The sequence below is a fragment of the Cucurbita moschata genome, unplaced genomic scaffold (genome assembly GCF_002738365.1).
Source record: "Cucurbita moschata cultivar Rifu unplaced genomic scaffold, Cmos_1.0 Cmo_Scf00014, whole genome shotgun sequence".
Lineage (NCBI taxonomy): Eukaryota > Viridiplantae > Streptophyta > Magnoliopsida > Cucurbitales > Cucurbitaceae > Cucurbita > Cucurbita moschata.
The window spans coordinates 2,766,528-2,793,777 of NW_019268530.1; the positions used below are offsets into that span (position 1 = coordinate 2,766,528).

The window sequence follows — 27,250 nt, forward strand, 5'->3', positions numbered from 1 at the left end:
ATTTTTTTTTTTTTTTTTTTTGTCTATCAGTTTGGAAGAAACATATGAAGCACTAAGAACATTCAACATTCTTGGAATTCAAGAGAAGCCTGATATAAGTGCTGCTACTTGCAAGTCAGTATTAGAGGTTCTTGGTTCATCTGCTGTATTAAAGGATCTATTCCATGCTCTGAGAGTTAATGATGTTTTGAAATGTGAAATCAAGGAGGAGATATATGAGGTATCCTTATATCCTTCGTGCTCAGTTTCTAAGAGCTTGTTTGTGATTTTAAAAAAAGATACCAGTTTGCAATTTTATTTTTAAAAATGTTCTATTGTTTTTTAGTTTAAAAGAATTTTTGGATAAGAAACAAGACTTGTATTATCGACAAAAGACATACAAAAGGAGGATGAGAAATCTCCACTAAGCCAAGGGGATTACAGAAAAAGACTTCCAATTGGCGTAAATATGCATCATATTATAGTTATAATTTTTTAGCAAAGACTGCTAAGTGGACGTAAACAGGTTAACCAAATCCCCAAAAGCTTCAAAACAAGCCTCATCCCCTTGAAACACTTGTTTGTTTCTCACAAATCAAAGCCTCCGAAGAAAGGCTGCCATTTTATTAGACTATGGAGTTCTAGCATGGCCTTAAAAGACTGGACTGACAAGAAGTTTAAGAAGAGTATCAAGGCCTACTAGGGAAGCACCACATCACATGGAAGATCGAGAAAAAGCACCCCCCCAAAAAGGCCAGGAGAAGAATAAGTGAGCTTGATCCCCACAGAAAGAAGGGTCATAAAATATTGTGATCCAGTGGGAGAAACCATGTACAAGCTTGAAATTAATAGAGAGGGAGAAAGCTCCCGCATGCTATCAATATGGAAATGAAGTTTTCATCCAATTAACAAAGAATGCCCCCTGAAGCCAGTATTGAGTCCAGGGCAGACAAGCCTACCCAGCAAGAACTCCAAAGTGATTTCACTGAACACTAACCTGCTTGCGTTTTGTTTCCTCAAAGAGAATGTTGGGCTTACAACCAAGAAGAACTTCTTTGATCAGGTGCCTTTTACTAGCTGTGCACAAGCCTCAATCATTCGTGGAAAGGATCTATGTAAAATAAAAGTAATCCCCACTTGGGGCTCATAGACTGATCACATAATAGTTTGTTGGACTCATATCTTGAAGAGCTTTTGCCTCATGAGGACCAAGTTCCAAGGTAGAAGAGTCGTCAACTGTACCTTGTCCACTATTGCCTGAAGCTGATGAAGTATGGAAGTAAAAGAAGTCCTCATTGTCGGAGAAGAAGATTCTTTTTCCTTGAGAGGTGGAAAGCATTTACCTTTGGAAAGCTCAACTTTCTTTCTTCTTTTCTTTTCACTGGAGTTGGACATGGAATGGTTGGGGCCAGTTGATTTTTTATTCTTGCGTTTTGGTTTGTTTCTTTAATATATTAATTTTTGAATATATTAGATTGAAATCAAATATTACTTTGACATTGGATGGATAGATGTGAAAAGTTAACTTAGTAAAAGACTAAAGAAAACACATGAAAACTACAAAGTCTCCTACTGTTTTCTACTCCTTTTTGTTGTAAAAACCCTCCTGTCAAATACTAATTTACATCCAGAAATTATTTATGGTTTCGTTCTATTTCTACACATTACTTCCAAACAACTCCTATGTGATAGTTTCTGATGCATGTTCATGACTTGTGATCATTTCATTTCTTTTCATTTTGTGAAGAGCATTACTTCAAGGCTTAAATCTGTTCTGAATGATGCGCGGTCGCTGCTTGACTTCTACTATTCTATTGGAAGCTTATTACTTCTAAAGGTAAAATTCTATGCACAATCCAGACTCAACCTACGCCATGCAAATGACAATGTATTTTATTTCTTATTTAATTTATGCTGATTTAAGATTCAAATATAAACTGCTTTACAAATATATCTTTTCTCAGTCCTTATTTATCTGGTGAATGACGTGACAAGGAGACTAAAAAATTCTTAAAGGAATATATCCTAAAATCCAATTTCATCTTTTGGATTTAACAAGCTCCTTCCATTACTTGCAGGAACAAAGTTCTGGAGTTGATCTATCCATTAATGACGCTGATGGTGTTTTCCATTCAATCAAGGTTAGTTTATTCAGTATTTGAAAAAAAAGAAAAAGAATATATATATCTATATGTATCTATCTATATATCTATATATAGACTAGGAATAGAGAAGTCCTAGAACCTAGTTTCCAGTTGGGGCTTACTTGTCAACTAAAACTGCATCAAGCTCTGTAGGTTAGATTGCTAAACATTAAATGCGAATATCATTGAGAAATCATATGTTGATATTTTACTTGGTCACGTTTTTCTCAATTAACAAATTAAAATGAATAGTGCTTAGTGATAAATATCCATCCGTATTATTTAATCTTGGTCTACTTCGTGCTAATTTGCAGGCACTGAGCCAAAGTGATGGAAGGTGGCGCTATAGTTCTGACAACTCTGAGTCTAGTATTTATGCTGCTGGTACTAATTCATCCATAATTCTTCACATATTTTTGGCTTTAATGTTTTATTTTGACATTATTGTTTAAATAGTGATAAAGTCGCTCTTTCCCTGGTTCTCATCATATATATTAGCATTACCGTTTGTTCAAGAATAACAGAACAATACACATTTGTGTTAAAGCAAATTAAAAACGATAAACATTATATTTAATAAATGTGATTTTCATCTTAGTTGCGATTCTAACTTCGAAGGAGCTTTTAAGAAGTAGCCATTCTAGAAACAATCATGTACTTCAATGCATGATTGGAGTCGTGATGGAAATCCCATATGAATTATAGTATAAATAAGTTTCAGCAACGAGGAATGCATTGAGTAATGACTCTGTCCTTTGAAGTTTATTCTTAAACATCATTATAAGCTTCAACATAAATGAATTTAGTAACAACAAATATTTCTCTTTTCTTAATTTTTTACAAGTGGGAGGTGTGTTTGTTGATTACCCTTGAGTTTTTTTTTTTTTTTGGGAGGTATGCATGTATCCTTGGCTTTTTATATAGGTTAATGTTTTAAAGTTGTATGTTATATCCAATTTTGGAACCTATATGGAAATTTGGATTTTTTCTCTCTCAATGGAATTTCTTGTTTCTTGCTAGAAATTTTAAAAGGATTTAATAACAACACTACGTAAAATTTGTGAAAATTACCTTTATTTTAAGGAACTTAGATTATGAAGAATTGCACATCATTTTTATATCATGATAAGTTATCATTCTTTAGGTGATAAGTTAACATTCTTCAATCGCTTGGTAGTTTCAATTGACTTCTTTGAATATTTTGTTTCTCCGTTTATATGGCTTAAACTTTGATTTGCATCTTACATTATATAGCTTCTATTCTCTATAGGATTGGCACTGGAAGCCCTTGCTGGTGTTGTATCATTAGCATCGTCTGATATTGATCAAAATATGGTATTCTAATCTTTTTCTCATATTTTTGTTGAGTTCCTAAAATGTACGTTTCTTTCTTGTGTAAAACTTATCTCATTCTTTTTTTTAGAGTGGCTATTGTGCAGGCATTATTAAACCTAGACCTCAATTTGATATTGATCCATTTGGAAATGCTTAGCTATTTCATATATCTAGTTCTTTAAAGGTCTAATAATCATATAACTGACATTTGTTTAATAAGCATTGTAGAGAAATAACTATCATTTATCTTCATCTAAAAGGTCTTTATCCTTCCTCATGCCCAAATTGACCCGAAGAATCTCCTCTGTAGGCTTCAAAGAAAAATTGAGAATACCATTACTTACTTTATTAGACTAGGAGAAGGGTACCGTATTTATATTTTATAATTGTTTTCCCCTCTCCCTTCAGTTTATAGGTTAAGATTTTTATTTTGTTTCTTTTTCTTTTTGTTGCTGTTTATTGGTGCAAGCTTAGACCTTTGTGTAATTACAATTTATTTTGGGCTAGAGTTTTTCTCTCCCCCTTGTCTTTTTGCCAATGAGATTGTTTCTTAGAATAAAAAAATGTGGCTGGGTAGTTGTTGATTACCACGTTAACTACCAATTTTCTTATAAAATTTAATTGTCAGCCCCTTGGGAATCATTTTGCAACTTCTCGACTGCCAGCGATTGAGAAGATGCAGGATCCTCAGTATCACTTTTGCTGGTCTTAATTTTGTAGTTAGACCAAGTCCTCACTTCATCTATGTAACCTATCCGGGTGATTTTGAAAACATTTGCAGCAACTAGTTTCTTTCTAATATGAAGTTTTAGTCACCAACATGTTCTCACACTCCTTTTTGGCTGTTATCGCTATGAACTTCTTTTGATTTATCATGTTCTCGTTCTAATTCCACTGCTTATTGTCAGTTTCAAAATTGTAGTTAGCCTACCAATCTCATGTTTGTATCTCTCTCTCTCTCTCTTTTTGTAGATTGGTACTGTAAAGAATGATATAGTGAAACTTTTTGACAGCATTGAGAAATATGGTAAGCCTTCATCATTTCCATGTAATTTTTTTATTAAAAATGTTGTGGAGTTTGTCACCTTCAATCTTGGATTCATTATTTTTTGTTCCATTTGAGTGGTGTACGGGTGGATGCCTGAGTGGGCCAGTCTTTTGGATGCACTTACCCAGTCGAAAATGGGACTATGATATGGTTATTTAAAAATGAGAGTATGATTATAGTTGGGAAGAATTGGTCTTATGGAAAGGAAAATGACAATAATGTCAGGTATTATTTCCTTTAAATTTCAATTGTCTAAGATCCCGATAACATTCTCTTTCCTGTCTCGATTTCTACTGCAAATTTGTAGATAGATGATCTTCCAAATTGGGAACTTCTCACTCCATTCTTCATATTTGCACTGTTTTATTCTTCACTAACCAGTCCATATAGGTAATTTGTAGACGTCATTGTTCTGCAGATAATGGAGCTTTATATTTTGAGGAAAAAGTTGTTGATGCAAATGAACATCATGGGCCTCTTGCAACTACATCCTCAGTTGTTCGAGGGTTGACAACATTTACTGCTGTTACTTCTGGAAGCTTAAATGTGAGTGGAAACATAAATTTGCATTTTGTTTCCTTAATTTATTTTGTAACAATTTTATTTTCATCTATAGCTTCCTGGGAATTCAATTTTTGGTCTGGCAAAATTCTTCCTTGGCATTGGGATTCCTGGTGATGCTAATGACTTGTTTAACCAAATAGACTCCTTGGCTTGCTTGGAGACAAATAGGTAAGTATTTTATTGTTAGTTAGGGTTAGATTTGGTTGATCTTTAGATTTTACATTATGATGATAATCCTTTGTTATCAACTTAATACTTGGAGTTCTATGTGTAACATTCTTTTAAATAATTTTTGCATTGCTTGAGTCACTTTGTTGTTGTAAGGGTCAATTGCACTATTGGGAATGGTGTAACCTTTAGTTGGCTAGGCTTGGGGATTTGGTTGTGTAGAAATGGATAGGTTTTTCAAGTAAGGTACAACTTTTCAAGACTGTTCAGAATTTTGTTTAGTGCTCCTTGCCTCTAATTTGATCCTCAGATTTTCTTGTACTTATTCTTCCTCTATTATAGATAGAAAATAGAAACCAAGAGCCTCTCTTATTGCTTGAGACCTTGGAATGTCTTATCTTCTCATATATATATATAATTTTGTTACTATCCAGAAAAAATAAAAAATAAAAGATTTATTTCAAGAAATTTTAAATGGCTAGATTGTCCTCCTAATTGGCTAGTCTGTACTTTTGGGGAAGTGGAATGCAGTTAAGGCGTTTGTGTGAAATGTGTGGTTGGAAAGAAGTCAACTTTTAAGGGCGTTGAGAGAAATTCTTCTTATCTTGGGGTATATTTTATTCTAAGCTTCCACATTGATTAGATTATTGAAGTAGTTCTTCTATTGCTCTCTGTTTTAATTATTTTTGTTGATGTTGATTGTAGTGCATTTTTGTGGTCTCCTCGGCCTAAGTCTACCTCCTCTTTTATTTTGTGATCTGTAGTGTTTTTTCCCCCCATTTATGAAGTTTTGTTTCTTGCATAAAAATGGAGTTCATCCGACTGATTTTTTTTCTCTTTTTATTGTCTCCAAAGAAAGCAATGGAAAAAATATGATTCTCTTAATATCAGTTGGAAGATTAAATAATATGTGGGATTGACAGAAACTATTAGATTACTCAGTGATAAAGTTCAATAGTTGTTGGCTATTCTTTTCTGTCTATCCTTTTTAAGTGGTGTGCCATTTTGAATATTTGTTACAACGTAGAAGGGGAAAACTGTGGTCTTGTAGTTCCTATAACATTATTTTCATTTAAGGCTTAATTCTTTTTATGGAAGATCCTCTCATGAGCTTCCTTGAGAATTCATCTTGTTTTGAGCTTAACTGTTGGATATATGAATTTATACAATGGGGTTGGGTTTCTTGTTTCACCACTTGCAGTACTCCTTTGCATGATGAACATTTGGTTTCTTATACTACTATGGCATTGGTTTTCTCGTTTCAATTCCTTCTTCCTACCACAGGGTTTCTATTCCGTTGATTTTATCTCTTCCAGCTACTGTTCTTTCACTAACAAAGGAAGACCAACTAAAGGTTCGTTCTTCTACCAAACTTTTTTCTTTACCAGAGCATCTCCTAGCAGTTATTTTCCTGGTTACTTGTTTGCTCACGAATGGTTTTTATGGAATCTGGGGCATCTAATTTGTTTCTTAATTATGAGCATGATGCAGAATCTGGTTTAGAACTAGCCTATGTTCTTAGCATTTGAAATGTAGTGATTTCAAAATTACAAGTACAGTAATGGTATCAAATTCAGCATAATGAGTCCAGCATCAAAGGACTTGCATGCATTGTTAGTGCTGTCTGTGCTACTGGTTTCTTTTACTTGTGACTTTCCAAGTGGAACTTGATTATATGCAAAATAATCGGCAAACAAATAAAGATTACTTAATGGAGAAAAGGAAGACCTAATCGAAACATAGTTTTATATATTTTCCATTTTACATAATTCTTTCGGTTTCAGTTACGTTATGTGGTTTGTCATTTTTTTTTTCTGTTATGGAAAACTAGAACCCAAGTAGCTTTATGTATATTAAAAAAAGAGAACTGATCCAATTGGTGTTAATGAAAATGAGCTGTAATTAAAGAGGAATTACGATGTAAGAGAGGATGCACCAGGTAGAAGCTAAAAGTTTAGCTAAAGCGTAAACTTTCTCTGTCTCTATAATTGTCACTGGACGCCCTTGGATGAGACACACATAGGTTGTCTTCTGGTTGATGTTGTACGTTCTTGCATGTCTTTAAGTTTGAATTTTCTGCCCGTCAGAGATAGCTTATGTTGGTTTAGCTGAAGTTCTTAAACATCCTTTACATATTAAAAATTCACTTTGTTAATTGGCTCTCCATGTGCACAAGCGATTGTTTTTTCTTCCCTTTATTTAGCCCATCAAAGAGCCTTTTATTGGAAGTTATTGTTTGGTAGTTTTATAATTTATGTCAAATGTTATCAGGTTAGAGTGAATACTGTGCTTGGTTCAGTTGCACCTCAATTAACCGTGAAGATAGTAAGAGCTTTTCTCTCTGCTTCAAAAGGCACTTCCATTATCAAGGGCCAGGTCTGATAGTTTTATCAACTGAATGCTTACCATTTATTCCCAGTGTTTGTTTAATGATTAATTAGCGTGACTTGGTTTGTTACTGTGTATCATTTTTTTTTTGTGGAAACATAGGAACTCAAGTTTGATCCTCAGACCGGATTACATGTCTTGGATGTTTTGCCCAATGCCTATGATGTTGGAAACTATGTGTTCGTCTTTGAGGTACTTCACACTCTTTTTTATATAACTTCACTTGGCACATCTTTCTAGAATTTGTCCAAGTATATGTTGAAACAATCTTTTCCCCTTTTCTAGATTGTTCTTCATGATTCAGAGCAGAAGGATACTTACGCCACTGGTGGGCAGATCCAAGAGCCAATATATATCACAGGAGTTGTCAAAATTGAGAAGGCAGAGATTGCTGTTCTTGATAGCGATCTTGGGAGTACTGAAACCAAGAAGAAGTAAACACTGTTATTATTACTTTTTCTTGCTTTTGTTTTCAAACTGGTGGTTTATTATTACAGAACAGAGTCATTTGATCGCTTTTGGTTGTCATTTATGCTTTTAATTGTGATATTAAGCAGAGCTACTTTGTCATCTTGGTTTCATCCAGGCTTGATTTAGTTGGTGGGAGTGTTGTTTCATTGTCAGCAAACCACCTTCAGAAATTGCGTCTATCATTTCAACTAGCCACACCACAGGGAAATGGTTTTAAGCCGCATCAGGTATGTAATTGTCTCTCATCCTTCCATCCTTGTTTTCTTACTGTTTTGACAAGTTTGCTTGGTTGCAGGCTTTTCTCAAGTTGAGGCATGAAAGTGGTGTTGAACATATCTTTGTGGTTGAAGGCTCTGGCAAAAAATTTGAAAAAATTCTTGTAAGTTTGTCTAATCCTTTCTTCCTATTTTCACGAAACGTCTTGCTGATAGAGCTGTATACATGTGTATCAGAATATGTTGTACATGAGAGGTTTCCTTTTGGATCTCATCTACTTGTTCCGCATTAGTGATTGCATAAAAGTAGAGCACATCTGGTGCATCTAGAACATTCTTGGGAACATTCTTGGGAATATTCGAGCTCTTCTTAATGAATTTGTTCAATCGTTGTGCATTTGAATAACATTAAGTTAAGAAAATTTATGAGTTTGCTCATTTCAGAATTTTTTTTTTCTTCTGTAGGACTTTCTTGGTTTGGTTGAGAAGTTTTTCTATCTGTCGGGTCGATATGACATTCAGTTAACTGTTGGCGATGCCCTCATGGTAATTTCAGTTTCTTTATTAATTTCACCTGTACAAATTACTCTGGAAACTTAAGTAGAGTCTGGTTTTTCCTTTCTTCAGGAGAATTCCTTCATAAAGGCTATTGGTCATGTTGACTTGGATCTACCTGAAGCACCAGAGAAGGCACCTCGTCCTCCTCTACGGCCTGTCGATCCTTACACACGCTATGGACCCAAAGCTGAAATAACTCACATCTTCAGGGCTCCAGAAAAGCGCCCAGCCAAGGAGCTCTCTCTTGCTTTCTTGGGTCTCACATTTTTGCCATCCCTTGGATTTTTGATTGGGGTGAGTTCTCTTATCTATAATCAACGAGCACTTTGGTCCAGAAAGTACACTTCTTTTTCTATTCATGGGACTTTTCTGGGATATCCACATTGATATTTACGTCAACATATCCATGATTTCTAGTATATGCTATGCAATTTTCCACCATTATAACATATCAAATTCACCCTTGTTTATCTGTTGATAGCTATTCCGATTGGGCGTGAACCTAAAGAACTTCCCGACTTCGACCTTACCTGCCACCTTCGCCATTCTCTTCCATCTAAGCATTGGAGCAGTTATCTTGCTTTACACTTTCTTTTGGTTGAAGGTAGGTGCCATATTACTGGTTTTCTGTAAACTCTGAGGTTTGGAGCCATTTTATGTCAACATGCTTACTAAATTCTCACTCTCTTTACACAGTTGGATCTGTTCACAACACTGAAAGCACTGGGCATCTTGGGAGTTTTCTTGGTATTTGTGGGACACAGGACCCTTTCCCACCTTGCCTCAACATCAGCCAAGTTAAAATCTGCCTGAGATCGTTGGAAAAGGTTGTCATTTTTTTTTTGTGAGGAAAGAGAAGTTGTAGGAAATTTTGGTTTCAAAGAGTAGTGTCATAGAAACTCTTACATTTATGGTTCAATCCATATTTTTGTAGACGTTGCTCCACACCTTGACTAGCTAATTGTGCAGAATGTTATGTGCCTCACCGCATGGTGTGGTGCTTTTGGGATGGCTTCTTAATCTATTATCTTACTATCCCAACAAAAGAGGTTCCTTTTTGGATCTATTTTACTCTGTTACATCTTTTAATTTTTACAAAGCATGTCACCAAAAATTATAAAAATTTCTTTAATTTGAACTCATAAAATTACATTTTCTTTTTTACAATATTATTTAATTAGATATATACAAGATAAAAAGTAACATTAATGGTTTAACCTCTGTTGTCATTCTAACATCCACATGTTCTTGCTTCCTTGAATCATCCTTCTGTCATTTATTGTGATTGGAAGTTAAGACGTTACCATTAAGATTTTAAAGGCTTTTGATCGTTTACTTTTAAATTCTAAATACTTCTGATTTTCATTTAATAGTTGAATTTTTGTTTTATATAATTCTTTTTAAAAATTTCAAAAGTTACATCAACTTTCTATATGAATATAATTCAACCAAAACTAGTAATTTAGAGTAATTACGAGGTTAGAGTTTGAAATCTAATTTTAAATAATTTAATAAATATTAGAGAAAATGAATTTAAGAGGAAATGAAGAATTACCAACACTTTTGATCATTTTGTAATTAAATGTAATTAAAATAATAAATTCATTCATCAATGTAAAATTAAGTCAACCTTTTGTATTTCTAGCCTAACTTATAATTTAAATTGCATTAAATATATAATTTAACAAAAATTGGTAATAAATTAGAAACTTATGGAATATAATTATCTTAATTGTGTTACCCCTTGAAAGTGTCCCACATTGGTTAATTTAGAGAATGGTCATGGGTTTATAAGCAAAGAATACACTCTCCATTGGAATTAGGCCTTTTGTGAAGTCTAAAGCAAAGCCGTGAGAGATTATATTCAAAGTGGACAATATCATACTATTGTGGAGAGTGCTCCCCTAAACTTAGTCGTGCCAATAGATGAATACACTCTCCACACAAATGGGCTATCATACTATTGTGGTTTATTTTCGATTTAGAGATAATTGTCATTAACCATTAATCTTTGGTTGAGCCATGAGCGGTATGCTCTGTTGATGGCGGAATAAGTTACAGGGATCCACCATTGTTTTCACTCGCACCAACCTCTCAAAATTAACCCCAAAATACTTCAATCCCCAAACACTTGCTTCCTCGAAGCTCGTCGGGGTCCTGTCCTCGTTGTTTGTCCCAATGTCAAGGTCTCTGTAATTGACATACGCAGCTCTGGGCGATTTGGACACGAAAGGAGCCATGTACTCATACACCTCTCGGCTCCATTCCAAGTGCCTCATGTCAGCTTCACCGGATTCCCATGTAACATAGTAGCCAATTTTGATGGGATACCCTGCTCGATGCGGCGAAGGGAGCTCTGTTTCAGCTATCTCATTCATTTTCCCTCCGTAAGGGATCAGCACCAGCTGCACTGTCTCTATGCCATCGCCGTCCAACCTTTCCCATATGCCGTCGAGGGCGGCTTCTGAGATGGGCTCTGTGATGTAATCTGATTTGGTTTTGTATCGGCCGCTGCTGAGTGGGGCTCTGTCAAGTAAGACATTCAAATCGTTTGCTGTCACAAACCCACTTGCGGGATATGCCGTTGATTCAACCCAATTGGTTTCCAAACAGTCTTCTTTTTTCAGTCCCAGCTCTGGGAAGCTCTTCTCCATGATGGGTATAAGCTCCTCTGCCTTTCCTAGAAATAGTGAGTAGAAAAATGCTCCCTTTGTTCTTCCCCCTCCTCCTTCCATTGAATTTGCAGCTGTGAAAAGAATTTGCATTTTTCTATTTAAATCTCCGATCTTTCAAACCAGGTAGAGACGTTCATGGGGCAGGGCAGGGCGTGGAAAGAGTGTTGAGGATTGTTGGGAGGGAATCCCACGTTAGCTAATTAATGGAATGATCATGAGTTTATAAGTAAGAAATATATCTCCATTGGTACGAGGCCTCGTGCTCAAAATAGACAACATCATACGATTATTGAGAGTCGTGGTTCCTAATAAGGTATCAGAGTCATGCCCTTAGCTTAGCCATCTCAGTAGAATCCTCAAGTGTCGAACAAAGGGTGTACTATTTTGTTCGAGGGATCCATAGGCCCAGGAGAGGAGTCCCACATCTATTAATTAAGGGGATGATCATGGGTTTATAAGTCTCGAATGTGTAGTCAAAAGTGACTCAAGTGTTGAACAAATGGTGTAGTATACTTTGTTCGAGGGCTCCATAGGTCCTGGAGAAGAGTCCTACATCTACTAAATAAGGGGTTGATCATGGGTTTTTAAGCTTCGAAGGTGTAGTCAAAAGTGACTCAAGTGTCAAACAAATGGTGTACTTTGTTCAAGGGATTCATAGGCTCGAGAGAGGAGTCCCTCCTCTACTAATTAAGAGGTTAATCATTGACTTATAACTAAGCAATACATCTCCATTGATATTATTCATTGTAGAGAGTCGTGATTACCAACAAAGAGAAGTCTTAGAATCAAACCTGAAATTATGACGCCAATGAACAATCTTTCATCAATCACCGGAGCAACGAACTGCCACCGATGAACCAAGTCGGTAGCGTTTTGGTCCAAACTTCTATAAGCCGCAAAGGACGTAACAGTAGGAACCAACTTCCAACTTCCATGCCAAAACAATCCCAAAGCTGCCACCGCCGCCGCCTCTAATGGCCCAAAACAAATCCTCCCCCATAGAATCTCTATCAAGAAGCCTCCCATTAGCGTCCACAAGTAGAGCATCCACCACATTGTCCGCACCGAGCCCATATCTTCTAACCATCATCCCATACCCACCGCCGCTGAGGAACCCACCAATACCCACAGTCGGCTGCACTCCGCCAGGGAAACCAAAAGCAGAGCTTTTTAGGCCAAGTTTGTAATACACCTCACCTTGGGTCGCCCCAGATTGAACCCACGCAGTGTTGTTTTCAATGTCCACCGTCACTGAATTAAGATTGACCAAATCAATCACCACGAATGTGACATTGGCAACGTAAGAAAGACCCTCGATGTCATGGCCGCCGCTGCGGACTCGGATGCGGAGGTCGTGATTGTTGCAGCACATGACGGCTGCTTGGACTTGGGAAGGTTGCGATGGTTTGATTATGGCGATTGGCTTAGGGACATTGGGCCCTGAGAATCTGAGGTTTCGAATGGTGAAATTTAGAACAGAGGAGTAGGAGGATGAAGATTGAGTGTAAAGGAGGGTTGAATTTGAGAAATTGGAAGAAATACAGTGAAGAAAATCTTCAAGATTGCTCCCCCAACAACCCCATAATAGAAGTGATACAAGAACAGAGATGAAATTAACATAGTTCCTACCAATTTCCATCTCTCCGTTCTACCTATCTCGTTGCAGGGCTTTATAAAGAAATAGTTAAGACGGTTTTTGAACAATCAAAGTTTGTTTAATCATACACTGCACCTGCGTGTGTATGCTTTTACATTAAGCCAAGTCATTTAAACTGACTTGCTTCTACGCTAAGCCAAGTCATTTGACTCGATCTTGGCTCTACTTGGGGTTAAGGTCTTCAATGTAATATCGTATCTATCTTGTTATCTTAGTTTCCAATTGACAGGTGTGATGTCCCACATTGGTTGGAGAGGAGAACAAACCACAATTTATAAGGGTGTGGGAACCTTTCCCTAGCAAACGCGTTTTAAAGCCTTGAGGAAAAGCTCGAAAGAGAAATTCTAAAGAGGACAATATCTACTAGTGGTGGGTCTGGGCCGTTACAAATGGTATCAGAGCCAGACATCGAACGATGTGCCAGCCTTTTCTCGCTGTTCCCTGAAGGGGGTAGACACGAGGCGGTGTGCCAGTAAAGACGCTGGGCCTCAAAAGGAGTGGATTTGGGGGCGATCCCACATTGATTGGAGGAAGGAAAGAGTGCCAGCGAGAACGCTGAAGGAAAGCCCAAAGATGACAATGTCGGCTGGCGGTGGGCCTAGGTCGTTACAACATGTATATGTCTTGACGTCATCCCAAGTCTTGGGGTGTCGTCGGTCATCACAACTCACTGGGTCATGCCATCGAGAACGAACTCATGTATCGTTCATTTCATCGGGACATCCCGAATTTCCATCCATTTGAATTCTGTTGAGGCATTTGTCTTCCTATGCCCATGTCATATCATGTACGGATACCGTACCGGATATCACCCTCCGACACGCAAGCTGGGGCACAATATTGACACACCCATGTCGCCTAGTACTGTTCTTGAAAAACCCATTTCAAAGGAAGTCGCATGAGACACTCGTTTCAGCACGCTCGCCTGTAACACACACATGTATTACAAGGTAAGCTCGCTTAAACTACATGGCTCAAAAGTGGTGGAGAGCTAACACCATGCCTCCTATAGTACATTTTGAATCATTTGCAATACTACACCGGTAGACTTGATATTGCTCTATGACCGTTTAGTTTTCAATAGCTTCATTAATACCCTTAAATTTTTTTACAAAATTGGTGATGGGGGATTTAATATTTGCAATAAATTATATGATATTGATAGCTACCCTCTAACAATACCAACTACTTTGTTTTGTTGGTTTGGTTCTTCGTTGGGCTTTCTATTTGCTTCCCCGCAACCCCATTTGTGTTCATCTTTTTCTTCTAAAATTAGCCTCTACAAACCACATTAGTGATCATCACTTCATAACTTAGTTATTCTGTCATGTATATATATATATATATATATATATATATATATATATATATATGAATCAAACATGAACATCAAACAAAACACAATTGATTCAACACATCTCTAATTCATTCTCCACTAATCTTCTTGAAAAATGATTGTATCACCACCACCAAGCTCCATCAATGGCGGAATCTGCAGGGCAGAGCTGTCCTGTTTCATTCAACAAGTGGTAATGGGGCGGTGGTTTTCCCTTTTCGCTTCCTTCCTCATAATGTCCGGCGCCGGCGGAGTCTATTTATTCGCTTCTTACTCCAAAGACATCAAATCCACACTCAAATGCGACCAAACCACACTCAACAAAATCGGGTTTTACAAAGATCTCGGATCCAACGTCGGCGTCATTGCCGGCTTGCTAGCCGAAGTAGCACCCCCCTGGTTCGTTATCCTCATCGGCGCCGCCCTTAACTTCGTCGGATATTTCAAAATATGGCAAGCCGTCACCGGAAAAATTATCCGTCCGACGGTGGAGTTTTTCTGCTTTTACATTATGGTCGGAGCAAACTCCCAGAATTTCGCTAACACAGGTAATAATCTAAACAAATCTAACCATTAGAGCTTAAAATCGAAATCCCTTCACCAAATTAACAGGGGTTTTTCCTGTTCGATCATTAACAGTCGTCCTGGTGTCGTGCGTCAAGAATTTCCCTGAACGGCGAGGCGTCATGTTGGGGCTTCTAAAGGGGTTCGTCGGCTTAAGTGGCGCTATCATGACACAAATTTACGGCGCCATTTATGATCATGATACCAAATCTCTGATTCTTCTACTCGCCTGGTTCCCCTCTTTGATTTCCATCGTTTTTGTTAAAACAATCAGGGAAATGAGAGCCGTCAAACACCCAAATGAATTCAGAGTGTTTGTGCAGTTTCTTTGCGTCACCGTCATTTTGGCTCTGTTTCTCACCGCCCTGATTTTTGTTCAGAAAAAAGTTCCATTCAACCAAACTGCACACATTACCATCGTCGCCGCAATCTTTGCGTTGCTTCTTGTTCCATTGTTGATCGCCATTAGAGAAGAGATTATCATGTGGAATCTCAATAAAAGAACTGTCGGGAATCGTTTCACAAGAATCAGAATCGACAACCCCCAATCGGCTCCATCATGCTCTGCTTCTTGTTCTTCCTCCTCTGTTTTAGAACAACCAAAACAGAGCAATTCCTGTTTCGCCGCCATCTTCAACAAACCCAAAAGAGGAGAAGACTTCACAATTCCTCAAGCGATTTTCAGTGTCGACATGTTGATTTTACTCACCACCATGCTGATCGGCGTCGGCGCAAATTTAACGGCCATCGACAATCTCGGCCAAATCGGAGAATCCCTGAATTACCCACCGGAAACAATCAACTCCTTCATCTCTCTGGTCAGTATTTTCAACTTCACCGGCAGAATCTTTTCTGGGTTCGTCTCAGAAATCTTGCTGGAAAAGTTCAAATTCCCCCGGCCGATGATGCTGACACTCATCCTCTTGGTTTCCTGCGTTGGCTACCTCATCGTGGCCTTCCCGTTCAACAATTCCCTCTGTATTGCGTCGATCATAATTGGGTTTTCATTGGGTTCTCAAGTTCCGTTGCATTTCGCGATGATCTCAGAATTTTTCGGGCTGAAACATTACTCGACGTTGTTCAATTTCGGGCAATTGTCATGTCCGATTGGGTCTTACATTCTGAACGTGATGGTGATCGGAAAGCTGTACGACGAGATGGCGATGACGGGGAGTAATGCAAGCAAGTTTCATTGCGAGGGGAGCAAATGCTTTGAACAATCCTTCACGATTCTGGCCGGATTGACGTTCGTTGTGGCCATGGTATCACTGGTTTTGGTTCGGCGGACGGCGGAGTTTTACAGAGGAGATATATACCAGAAGTTCAGAGAAGATATGGATTCTTTGAAGACGGAAATGGAGTTTTATCCATTGGAATCGAAGAGGATGAAGATTGGGAACTTAACTTTTGATAAACATGCCATCAATTTCAAGAAATGATCGCATCTTATGTAACAAATCATTGGGGTGTAAAATTTAAGAACATGTTCCATGGTTTACACCAAATTCTTTGCATTTAATTTTTTATTTTTTGGTATACACAGGCTGAAAAATTCTTTCATCCATTTGAATTTTTTTAATCGGTTAAATTGGTGTTTCTTGAACATGTTTATGTTTGTGATGTCTGGAGAACAAACCACCATTTATAAAGCTGTGGAAACCTTCTGCTAATGTGTTTGCTTTGAGGGAAGCCCAAAAGGAAAAATTCAAAGAAGAAAATATCTGCTAACCGTGGATCTAGGTCGTTACAAATGGTATCAGAGCTAGACACCGGATGATGTGCCAATCTTCTTGCTGTTCCCCGAGGGGGTAGACACGAGGTGGTGTAAGGACGCTGGCCCCAAAGGAGGTAGATTTGGGGGCGGTCCCACATCGATTAGAGGAAGAAATGAGTGTCAGCGATGACGCTGGCCCCGAAGGGGGGTGGATTGTGATGTCCCACATTGATGAGAAGAAGGAAAGAGTCCAGTGATGACGTTGGCCCCAAAAGGGGTGGATTGTGATGTCCCACATCGATTAGAGAAAGGAAAGAGTGCCAGCGAGGATGCTGGGCCCCGAAGGGGGGTGGATTGTGATGTCCTACATTGGTTGGGGTAAAGAACAAACCACCGTTTATAAGGGTGTTTCCCCTAGCAAATGCATTTTTAAAGTCTCGAGAGAAAGTCCGAAAGAAAAAGCCTAAAGAAGACAATATCTGCTAGCGGTGAATCTGAGTCGTTAGAATGCTACATACACGAACTGTTTGGAGACTATGCTCTAAAGTTACCAAATAAGGGAAGATCAATGAATCTAGGAATTTCCAAACATAGTCGAAGACAAGAAGGATGAGGGAACTGTGTGGTACCCATCAGCCCATCGGCATAGCCATCAGAAGAGGGTCAATAGTGCAGTGCGCCTCAAGACATATACATATATATATATATATCAGTTGCTATCAACAGGTCCAATAAACAAATGCCTATCACCAAGTCTTTTATTTGGTTATTCGTTTAAATAGAAAGGAGGGGCTTTGTCGTAGTGTCACAATCGTATTTTTACGAGACGTTTGTAAGCGATTGTACGACACTCACTCTCTCCACTGAGTGAGTCAACCAACTTGAAATCATATCACTTTCAGCCTAACGACATATACCAAACTTTTGACCCCGATTTGAGAATAAAGATTTAGAAAACGAGAGCAGAGATTTTAAAAATAGAGTTTGAAAGTCGTTATAGGGTTATAAGCAAAGAAAGAAACATCATAGGTTGAACATCATATAACATAGGTAAGGAAGAATTGTCAACTAGCCACGTCCGCCTATAATATATTTTGAGGCGATTTAGGTGCCTAGACGTGATTTCAGTGAACCGTTCTATAAAATCTAGGTGGGAGGAGTTGATGACTGGTCGCATTCTCATATAGTACATTTTGAGACATTTTAAGTTTATCAAGCGTAGACATGGTTATGTCGAGATACATATTTAGAAAATACAAGACAAGAGTTTTGGCATGTAACGGGCATGTGGTCATGGGCAACACGCCTTGGACAAGCATAACCGTGACACATTGCAGATTTGATCTCTATTGTCGGGTAGCCATTTGTCCATGTGGGCATCCACGTCAGCAGTAGGGTACACTTGCCTCTTTGGCTCTTCCTACCCCTGTCTGTTATTTATTTATTTATTTATTTATCATTATTTAAAATTTTGACATTTTGTGCTCTATTCCTTTTTCCTTCACAATAATTCAAACTTTATTAAATTAACGTTTATTGGCTTTATTCAATCAATACAATAATATGATTCCTTCATAATTTAATTTTTTTCCTTTTTAAAAAATAATTAGTCATTTCCATTTGGTTGGTTTAGTTTATTCAACTAAATTTAGTTGGATAATTAATTTCCTATTTATTAACAAAATAATAATAGCTTGGTCTACTCTCTTATTTCTCCATTATTTATGTATTAAACATAATTTTATTTTACACCCACCAGCGACACCAATTAAGTTGAAAAAAATTTTTGGATCAACCCAACACGTGTGTTGGCTGAATTGGTGTCTTAAACAACTTGAATAGAGTTTACAGCTCAATCTAACCCAAATTCAATTGGGTTGTCGGATTGTTTTATTAATTATTTAAAAAAAACATACTTATACACCCTAACTAAATTCTCATAAAATTTAAATATAAAGATTTTTAAGTCATAAAATATTATGAATATCAATCACAAAGGTTAAATATTCAGTTGGATTATGTTATAACCCTATTTTCGAGTTTGTCAGATTACAACCTGCCAATCAAACTGTATTTACAGTTTTTTAGAAATTTAATCCAATTTAATTAAACAAAAAAAAAATCTAATCCAATTAGACTTTTATAATTCCGATTTAAATCTCAACTAACTATTTCTCTTTACACTCACGAACTTACTCGTCCATTTTTAACTACACCCACCGAGACAACTCTGCCACGTGTCCCCACCGCCCAACTAGTACTGTCCAGCCGTACTCGTGAAACCAAAAAAAAAAAAAAGAAAATCCTTTTTTACCTCTAACGAAAGAAGTCCATCTGGCATCCTACGTGTCGTTCTTCAACTGGGTTGGAAGTCTTGAACTCCTAAACGACCTATCCAACTTCTTTGACAGGTTTCTAATTACTTGCCACGTGGCGTCCTGTGGTTGGATAGGATTGTGGAATAGTAAAGCCTGCCGATTTTTGGGGCTCCAGAGGTTGTTTTGAATGGTGGAGAGGTTGGTCGCCGCCACACGTTCAAGAATTCTCCCCAATTTTCCGACGTCTCTCTCCGCCACAGTCAACGATATTCCCGGCCAGTCCACGGCATCGGGGAACGGCAACCGGATACCATCAGCTATAATGACCGGCACGCAACCAAGTGCAACCGACTCAACCAATCTCGGACTCCACGGGGCCCACCCTAGAGGACATAAACAAAAAACCGACCGGCTTATTTCCGACCGGTAACCGGCAAACCTCTGTCTTTTGATATAAAACCGCCGGTGCCGGTGAAATTTCTTCCAAATCAAAGTCCGAACCCGCCTGAAGAAAAGTCAACGCCGCCACCCCAATTGAAAATCCATTAAAAAAAAAAAACCCAATAATAATAATAATAATAATAAAGACTTGATCTTTTTAAAATTGCCTTACTTGCCATAGAATCGGCCACCGAAGTTCTTGGGGTTGACCTCCATTTTTCCCCTGAAAAACGCGAATATGTCTCTCCGACGGCCGTGGACGACGGATTCTTCCACAGATTCCGGTGGAATATAAGGTGGAATAAGAATATTCTCAACATCCTGACATGGGTGCTTATATTTGACTCCAAAAGTCTGCAAAATGATCGAATTCTTCAAGAATTGCGGTATCCCATCTGCCATAGCCTCATGCTCCTTCAATATCCAAACAAAATTCAATTTTTAAAAATTAAATTTTTAAAAAATTCATCAAAATTCCGTCTTACCATGGCGTGGAAACAAGCGCCATAGTCATGGGAAGCGACAAAGATATGGTCGGCGCCGCCGCTCCGATTCCAAAACGGAAATTCACGAGAGATAGCCGCCACGGCGGAGGCCAAAAGAGGGCGAGCATGAGCGATAGCCGGCAACCCATTAACGGAGCTAAAATTACACGAAACATAAACAGGAACGAAGAAGAAATCCGCCTCATAAGGGTCCATACACCGAACCCTGCTCGTCAACAGGGCTCTATGAATGGCCACCTCGGAGGCAAACAAATGGCCGCCGCACCGGCCGTCGGAAAGCCAGTCGGCGTTAAACTCCGGCGGCAAATCATAGACAAAGAGTTTGAAATCATTGGGTTCGGATTGGACGAGAGCTTTAGAGGCAAAGGCGTTGGAATTGGAGACATAATGATGATGATGGAGCAAACCCAGATTGGGATTATGAGTTAGGAGAAAAAAAGTGAAGAAATAGAAGGAAAAAGAAGCGAAAAGAAAGAATTTGAAGTAAAAAGTGGTGATTTTTCTTTGATTTGTGGTCAAGAACGGATTTTTCTTTGATGTTCTTGAAATTTCGACCATCTTAGGAAGAACAATAAGGAGATAGATAGATATTGATTCACATGATAAGATAAGAGTTGTGGAGTTTTGGGATTGAATGTTTGGTGGATGATGCGTAGAAGCTAAGGAAGAGAAGGATTTGAAGAACAGATTAAGCAATGCCTAAAACAAGAAAAAATTTGATGGGTTTTTGGTTCTTTTGGGATTGAGAGGATTGGTTGTGTTTGTGAAAGCCCAAAACACCCATGAATTATTAAACAATTGATGATGGGAGAGGAAATGACTCGTCAGATCTATCTATTGTGTTTTAGATTTGACTATTATGTGAAAAGACCAAACTACCCTCCTTATTAGAAAATTTTTACAATTTTGTGCCGTTACGATCATACAAGAGGTCTTCTCTCATTTGTATGTCAGTTGTCACGGTCATACTCGTCCAAGGCGTGTTACTCATGACAAGCCAAACCCTTTACGTCTTTCCATGTTCTAGTGTTTTACTTTTGTATTTATAGGTAGATATGACTAGTTATCAACTTCTCTCTACCCAAGGTTATATACTGTGAGTCGTTGTTGTTAATCTCTTACTTGCTTATATAACGTATCTTTCAAAAATCTCTCTCTGTCCTAGCTTTCTAAAACCTTCTCTTGAACCGAGGCCAGAGGCTCGAGCATACGTCGCTTGGTCGTAGGTAACGCAAAAACAAATTGGCTTAGTTCATTTGTCGTTGGAAAGTGAGTGCCGCACAATCGCCAGTCTACTGCCATCAAGAGTGCGATTGTGACACCAGTCTCGCGATCTCTCCTTCACAATTGCAATCGCCAATTATATGTCTCTTGTTGATCTACACAGCATCATCGTCGTCGTCATAAGCACACTGTTTTTCACTCATCGATGTCACCGCTCGTAGTTCTTTCTTTCTTTCTTGAATTTTTGTCGCAACCAAGTAATCTTGTTAGTCGTCTCCCTTTGCACTCTCACTCGTGTTCAGCCAATGAAGATGTCATCATCATCATCACCGCTTGTCGACTCAAATTGTTATTTAGCCAATGATATAATATTTTAAGATTTTTTAATAAGAAATTTTATAGTTTGATTTAATAGTTTCTACTCCAAATCGATTTATTTTAAATTATGGTTTTAAGTTATTTATTTCAATTCAACAAAACCATATATTGATAATTCTTCTAATTATAGGATAATCAATTGTTTAGCATTAATTAAGGTGTTAATACGACAAGATCATGCATAACCAAACCACTATAAATAAATAAAAACTCATAAAAGATTAAATATTAATTTATTGTTAGTTGACTTTTACCTTTTTGCCAAAATCATATGCATCAGCCACGTTCTTCGTCTTCAAATAAATCAATTAAAAAATAAATAAAGTTTGTTAGTGTCCATGATTCGTGGGTTTTGTTGTATCAGTTAACCTAAGTAATGTTCTTGATGATGCCCACTAAATTCTTGGGCTGAGCTTTAGGTCGTGGGCTGGGCTTATTGGGCCGGGCTTTAAGTCTTGGGCTTTGTGCGGGTTAGGTTGGCTTGGGCTTTGTCAGTTCAATTTTTTTTAAAAGAAAAAAAATTAAAATTTTAAAACAAAATTAACTTTTTTTTTTCTTTTTAAAAAATATATTAACATTTTTAAAATTAAAATTAAAATTAAAGGGATAATTTTACAACCTAATTATGCCCCTACCTCTTTATCCGTTTAATCTTATCCAAACAAACAAATTGGACAGCAGATAAAACGACACCGTTTTTGTCTTTAGGAAGAAACGGATTACGTAAAGGGAAGGGAACAAGAAACCTCTCCCGTTCCGTAACGGAAAAAGAACTGCGTTGGAGTGGGACCCATATGAGATGACGTGGAGTATTCTTCCCTCGTGCCTGGCGTGAAGGGGGAGAGTGGGGCTCACAGGGATGGAGAGAAAACACGTGGCGAAAAGGAAGAGAAAATTGTAAATTAATAATAAAAAGATGCGTTGCTTGAGGAGGGAGGAGAAAGAGGGAGGGATCCAGTGCGGAGGGGTGCAGGGGAGTATTAAGGTACACGCATACCTCGTAAAACGAAATATTCGCGATGCCACGTAATCGGTGGGTGAGGTGGCAGAGTCTCCTAGTGGTTTGTCTGTATTGTAACCCTAAGCATGGTGGACATGTGGGGCCCCATCCCTCTCCCCTTCCACCGACCATTCGGCTCATCCAGACACTGGTTTCCCCTATGCCTCGTTCTTCCCGCCCACCATATTTTCCTTATCCTAAGCTTTCAAATAAATATTATACATTATTATTATTTAAATATATTAATTTTGGGTTACAAAATGTTTCAAAAATACTTTTAATTTTTTTACAAAAAGATTAAAAAAAAAAAAAATACACCCACATCCTCAAAAATATTTATAATTTCAAACATGTTTGAAGATAATTTATGAAGTGTCGACAAACAGTTTTATAAAAGTAAAGTGTGTTAGTGCTACTTTCAAAATTTCAGTACCAATAGTAATGATAGTTTTGAACTTTAATAAATGAAACTTTTCGAAATTTAAAGTCATTTTTGAAAAATTATTAAAAGTTTGAAAATATTTTTTAAATAAAGTATTACCAATTTTGTATCTCAAATTAACCCGTAAATATATATTTTTAAAAAAAATTAAAGATTTTATTGAATACAAAATTTATAGATATTTTTATTAATTTACACAAAAAGTATGCTATCTAATGGTGTCGATACTCATTTGCACCCAACAACATCACCACTCGGTTTAAACCTATCTTTACGTACCAATATGGAGATAACTTCAAATCCAACACGCTCCATTTTAAAATTCTTAAAATAAAATAAAATAATGTCTCTCGTATTTGCACATTTCCCCATCATTTTACCCTCTCTTCTTCCTTTCACTTTTTTTTTTCCTATGTCTCTCTCTCTATGTTTGTGTTTTGTTTGACTAAGAAATTCGTTGACCAGTCAACTGTGCTATTGCGTGGGCCCCACTTCCAACTCTCTTTTTCCTTCTCCGGCCCCCACCACATCCTATCCAACTCCAACACCTCCATTTCCCCTTTTTCTTTATTTATTTCATCTATTTTTAAATTTTACACCTTTTTTAATTTATATTTAAAAAAAAATTAAATGAAATAATATTTATAACCTGAAGTCTCAAAATAATAACAACATTTTTTTCATGTAATAACTCGATTTAATTATGCTTACATCCAAAAATAGTAACTTTATTGTTAATTTCAAACTAGAAAATAAAAACAAGACAAAACCAATAATGATTGAAATGAAGAAACCTAGTACAGTTAATTATTCAAAGATTCCATGTTCCTTAATCAAATCATATTATAACATGATTATTGATTCATATAGATATTATAAAATGGAGAATTAAAGTAATAATATTAATTAAATGCTAGGGATTCATATGGTAATCATCACTAAGATCTATCATAATTGCTTGTGTTATTTGGTGATGATCATGACAGCCTTAGAAATTTGGTTGCTAAGAGATTAAGAAAATCTAAATAAAATTTTTCAAAAATCCCCTTTGATTTTCCCGCTTCCAAATTCCGACATTCTTGGTCGTATATTGTAAAGTTTACAACTCCCATAAACAAAATCATTATGTTTCGTAGTTTATGATTTTGATTACACGATCATGGAAAAGCAAACCCATTCTCGTTTCGATTCTTTTATCGTTTAGCTCGTGGGTTAGGTTTATATCGTCTTGTTTATGTTCATAACGCTCGAGGGATCATTTGATTTGAATTAGTTACTAAAATTATTGTGAGATCCCACATCAATTGAATAGAGGAACGAGTGTCAGTGAGAACGTTAGCCCTGAAGGGTGGTGGATTGTGAGATTCGATATCGATTAGAGAGAAGAACGAAATATTACTTATAAGGGTGTGGAAACCTCTTTCTAGCAGACGCGTTTTAAAAATCTTGAGGGAAAGCCTAAAATGGACAATATATGCTGGTAGTGGGTTTGAGCCGTTACAATTACGTAGAACATATTAAACTCACTTTTAACATGTTTACCAAACATTAGGGTTAGGTTATTCAACAAAAGATTCTCAAGTTTATTCTCTTATAAATTCAAAGATTTTTTAAATATTCCAGATTTAAATTATTCTTAAGCGATCTAATTCAATTATGAGAGTTTCTTATACAAGAGATTCGTTGTTTTCACCGCTACCAAATATTGTTCTTTTTGGATTTTTTTTCCAAGCTTCTCTGCAAGGTTTTATAATGCGGCTATTAAGGGAAGGTTTCCACAGCCTTATAAAGAATGTTCCATTCTCCTCTGTAATTGATGTGAGATCTTACCTTCACCTTTATGAATTAAGGTTTGTTTGTGGAAATATATGTTTCAAGAAAATTCGGAAATATAATAAGGCATGCATATATATAATTAAAAAAACGTAAAGAGATGAAGAAGAATATATTCTCGTAGTAGACAACTAGCTTTATGATCTTATCGGTTAGGGAAAGGATATTCTAGAGAGTAGCTCTTCATCTCGTGTTGTAATTAGCCAAGAAAACAGTGTAAATTAAGTCGGGTATATAAAAATTTGAAGTCATATGGTGTAAAGATTTGTGGGTTTATGCAGGCATGCTAGGAGTTGGTACTTTTTGGGTACCTTTGGTTCATTTTTTTAGTGTAGAAATGGTACAAAGCCCCACCATATGACTCCATGTGTAGAATAATATTGGTAAAAGGAAATTGTGAGTATGACAACTCGATCAAACTTGTTGGAATTTGGGGAGCCCCTCCCCCATAACTAAAGCATTTTGTTCTGAGTTCAATTCTGGAATAACATCTCATACCCAGAATTCAGATCATACTGATATTCTCTTATAGTATGACCACGTTATCTGGTTCTATAAACAGCCCATTACGTGTCGCTGTAACGCGTCGATTAGGAAGAACTTTTCACACGCTTATAAGAAATGTCTCGTTTTCATTTCCAACTGATGTGGGATCTCACACTCTTATTCGAATATAGTATTGTTTCATTCATGTATCTCTCTTTTACACCGAACACAGAAGCTTTTTCATTTAAATTTATGAGATAAAAAGATCATTCTTTTAACCACATAAGTGTCAAATTTAGATAAAATAAGAGATAGAAAGAGAGAGAATCTCCATATTGGCAAGGAGAGAGAGAGAGAGAGAGAGAGAGAGAGAGAGAGAGAGAGAGAGAGAGAGTTTGGCTGCTTTGTCTTTTAACAATTCAAGTTATCCAGAAGAGCCACGTCATCAATCCCAACCAACAAAAAAAAACAAAAACAGAAAACAAACTATTTGATTTCGAACATCAATACAATAGTGTGGGACCCCACCGCCCTACGTTTCTCTCATAAAATAACAAAATGGTCGACGAAACCAGAATGTTGAATGCTGACATGGCATATGTGTGTGTGTGTTTTTTGCAACGTGGGACCCACAAGGCAGGTTTCATATGAAACCGTTGCTGAGACCAAAGAACTGACCATCACAGACATACATACAACAAGCCAACCCAACACAATCCCTGTCACCATTCTTCTCTCTCCTCTCCCTTCCTTTATATCTCTCCCTTCTTCTCTCTTCTACTCATCCCTTTACTCTTTCTTTCTCCTCCTCCTCCTCCACCTTCATCAGCTCAGCTCAGCTCAGGTCAGCTATGGATCTCTCCGCCGCCGTCCACCACCAGGTAATTAACCATTCTCCGACATGGGTTGTCCTCAATTTTGTATTATTCTCATTAATTTATGTCTAATTATTATTCCATAGGAAATTGAACAACAACATTCAAAACCCTCACTAGACCAAACTAGAAAGCCAAGGCCACAACCAAAGCAAGCCTTGAAATGCCCAAGATGTGATTCACCCAACACCAAATTTTGCTACTACAACAACTACAGCCTCTCCCAACCCCGCTACTTTTGCAAATCCTGCCGCCGCTACTGGACTCAAGGTGGCACCCTCCGCAACGTCCCCGTCGGCGGCGGCTGTCGTAAAAACAAAAGATCCTTCTCCTCCGCTAACTCATCATCATTATCATCATCGTCATCGAAAAAACCCCAAGATCATCCCTGTGCCGCCGCGGCTACCGTCTTACCTCATCTCTCCTATGACCACCAAGGGTTGGCATTCGCTAGGCTTCACAAAAACTCATGTGGGTCAGTTACTCCAACGTTCAACGACTTTGATTTCCCTACTTTGGGAATGCCAAACGGTGACGTTTTGAATGGGTTTCCGTATAATTCTCAAGAGATGTATTACGACAATAACAACAACAACAACATAGGTGGAATCGAAAGTGGGATAGATCAGATGAGATTACAACCGTACGATCAAGATCATCATGCTACGACGACCGCGGTGACTGTGACGACCATGAAGCAAGAGGTATACAACGCGGGTGACGAAAGTAAAATCCTTTGGGGTTATGCAAATAATAATGGAATTATGGATTCAAATATGATGATGGGTATGGATTTTGGGTTTAGTAATGCTTCTTCATGGCATGGCCTTCTCAATAGCCCACTAATGTAATACTCCCAAATATTATAGAATCATATCACCTTAGGAACAAAAAAAAAAAAAAAAAAAAAAAAAAAAAAAAAAAAAAAAAA

At 37.4% G+C, this 27,250-nt stretch overlaps 4 protein-coding genes and 1 pseudogene across 8 annotated transcripts in view; 3 read left to right on the forward strand and 2 right to left on the reverse strand.

The window, feature by feature from the left end:
• The window catches only part of LOC111452461 (dolichyl-diphosphooligosaccharide--protein glycosyltransferase subunit 2-like), an 11,729-nt gene extending 1,813 nt beyond the window's left edge, over positions 1 to 9,916 (forward strand). For 2 of the 3 annotated variants that reach the window (XM_023093209.1, XM_023093207.1), the window contains exons 3-20: positions 31 to 220; positions 1,727 to 1,816; positions 2,058 to 2,120; positions 2,438 to 2,507; positions 3,394 to 3,458; positions 4,431 to 4,485; positions 4,925 to 5,052; positions 5,123 to 5,238; positions 6,523 to 6,592; positions 7,510 to 7,614; positions 7,729 to 7,818; positions 7,912 to 8,060; positions 8,213 to 8,324; positions 8,393 to 8,476; positions 8,778 to 8,858; positions 8,940 to 9,164; positions 9,352 to 9,474; positions 9,567 to 9,916. In XM_023093209.1, coding sequence (XP_022948977.1) covers positions 31 to 220; positions 1,727 to 1,816; positions 2,058 to 2,120; positions 2,438 to 2,507; positions 3,394 to 3,458; positions 4,431 to 4,485; positions 4,925 to 5,052; positions 5,123 to 5,238; positions 6,523 to 6,592; positions 7,510 to 7,614; positions 7,729 to 7,818; positions 7,912 to 8,060; positions 8,213 to 8,324; positions 8,393 to 8,476; positions 8,778 to 8,858; positions 8,940 to 9,164; positions 9,352 to 9,474; positions 9,567 to 9,683 — 1,933 coding nt within the window. In that variant the 3' untranslated portion in view covers positions 9,684 to 9,916. The remainder of the gene's footprint in view (positions 1 to 30; positions 221 to 1,726; positions 1,817 to 2,057; positions 2,121 to 2,437; positions 2,508 to 3,393; positions 3,459 to 4,430; positions 4,486 to 4,924; positions 5,053 to 5,122; positions 5,239 to 6,522; positions 6,593 to 7,509; positions 7,615 to 7,728; positions 7,819 to 7,911; positions 8,061 to 8,212; positions 8,325 to 8,392; positions 8,477 to 8,777; positions 8,859 to 8,939; positions 9,165 to 9,351; positions 9,475 to 9,566) is intronic. The other variant, XM_023093208.1, reaches the window with a different exon arrangement.
• Positions 9,917 to 10,778: 862 nt separating this feature from the next.
• LOC111452517 lies at positions 10,779 to 13,184 on the reverse strand (annotated as a pseudogene).
• A 1,442-nt stretch (positions 13,185 to 14,626) lies between these two features.
• On the forward strand, positions 14,627 to 16,560 carry LOC111452462. Its single transcript, XM_023093210.1, has 2 exons — positions 14,627 to 15,086; positions 15,178 to 16,560. Exons 1-2 carry the CDS (start codon positions 14,654 to 14,656, stop codon positions 16,539 to 16,541), a joined length of 1,797 nt encoding a protein of 598 aa, XP_022948978.1. The 5' UTR covers positions 14,627 to 14,653; the 3' UTR covers positions 16,542 to 16,560.
• Positions 16,561 to 18,873: 2,313 nt separating this feature from the next.
• LOC111452796 (probable glucuronoxylan glucuronosyltransferase IRX7) lies at positions 18,874 to 20,859 on the reverse strand. Of its 3 annotated transcripts, XM_023093689.1 has the most exons (4): positions 20,688 to 20,857; positions 20,061 to 20,653; positions 19,748 to 19,989; positions 18,874 to 19,639 (listed from the first exon to the last, which is right to left on the reverse strand). In XM_023093689.1, exons 2-4 carry the CDS (start codon positions 20,637 to 20,639, stop codon positions 19,159 to 19,161), a joined length of 1,302 nt encoding a protein of 433 aa, XP_022949457.1. In that variant the 5' UTR covers positions 20,640 to 20,653; positions 20,688 to 20,857; the 3' UTR covers positions 18,874 to 19,158. The 3 variants fall into 3 exon arrangements, with proteins under 3 accessions (XP_022949457.1, XP_022949458.1, XP_022949456.1); XM_023093690.1 differs by having other exon boundaries at positions 19,748 to 19,929; positions 20,061 to 20,859; XM_023093688.1 differs by having other exon boundaries at positions 20,061 to 20,857.
• Positions 20,860 to 26,193: 5,334 nt separating this feature from the next.
• LOC111452780 (dof zinc finger protein DOF5.3-like) lies at positions 26,194 to 27,207 on the forward strand. Its single transcript, XM_023093663.1, has 2 exons — positions 26,194 to 26,325; positions 26,406 to 27,207. The coding sequence occupies exons 1-2, from the start codon at positions 26,296 to 26,298 to the stop codon at positions 27,168 to 27,170; spliced, it is 795 nt and encodes a 264-aa protein (XP_022949431.1). The 5' UTR covers positions 26,194 to 26,295; the 3' UTR covers positions 27,171 to 27,207.
• The last annotated feature ends 43 nt before the right edge of the window (positions 27,208 to 27,250 follow it).

Coding starts and splice junctions, on each gene's coding strand:
- LOC111452796 (XM_023093689.1), bottom strand. CDS start 20,639: ATGGTCGAAATTTCAAGAACATCAAAGAAAAATCCGTTCTTGACCACA. Junction 19,990..20,060: donor GCGCTTGTTTCCACGCCATG/GTAAGACGGAAT, acceptor TGGATATTGAAG/GAGCATGAGGCTATGGCAGA. Junction 19,640..19,747: donor GGTGGCCGATTCTATGGCAA/GTAAGGCAATTT, acceptor ACTTTTCTTCAG/GCGGGTTCGGACTTTGATTT.
- LOC111452462 (XM_023093210.1), top strand. CDS start 14,654: ATGATTGTATCACCACCACCAAGCTCCATCAATGGCGGAATCTGCAGG. Junction 15,087..15,177: donor CCAGAATTTCGCTAACACAG/GTAATAATCTAA, acceptor GATCATTAACAG/TCGTCCTGGTGTCGTGCGTC.
- LOC111452780 (XM_023093663.1), top strand. CDS start 26,296: ATGGATCTCTCCGCCGCCGTCCACCACCAG. Junction 26,326..26,405: donor CCGCCGCCGTCCACCACCAG/GTAATTAACCAT, acceptor ATTATTCCATAG/GAAATTGAACAACAACATTC.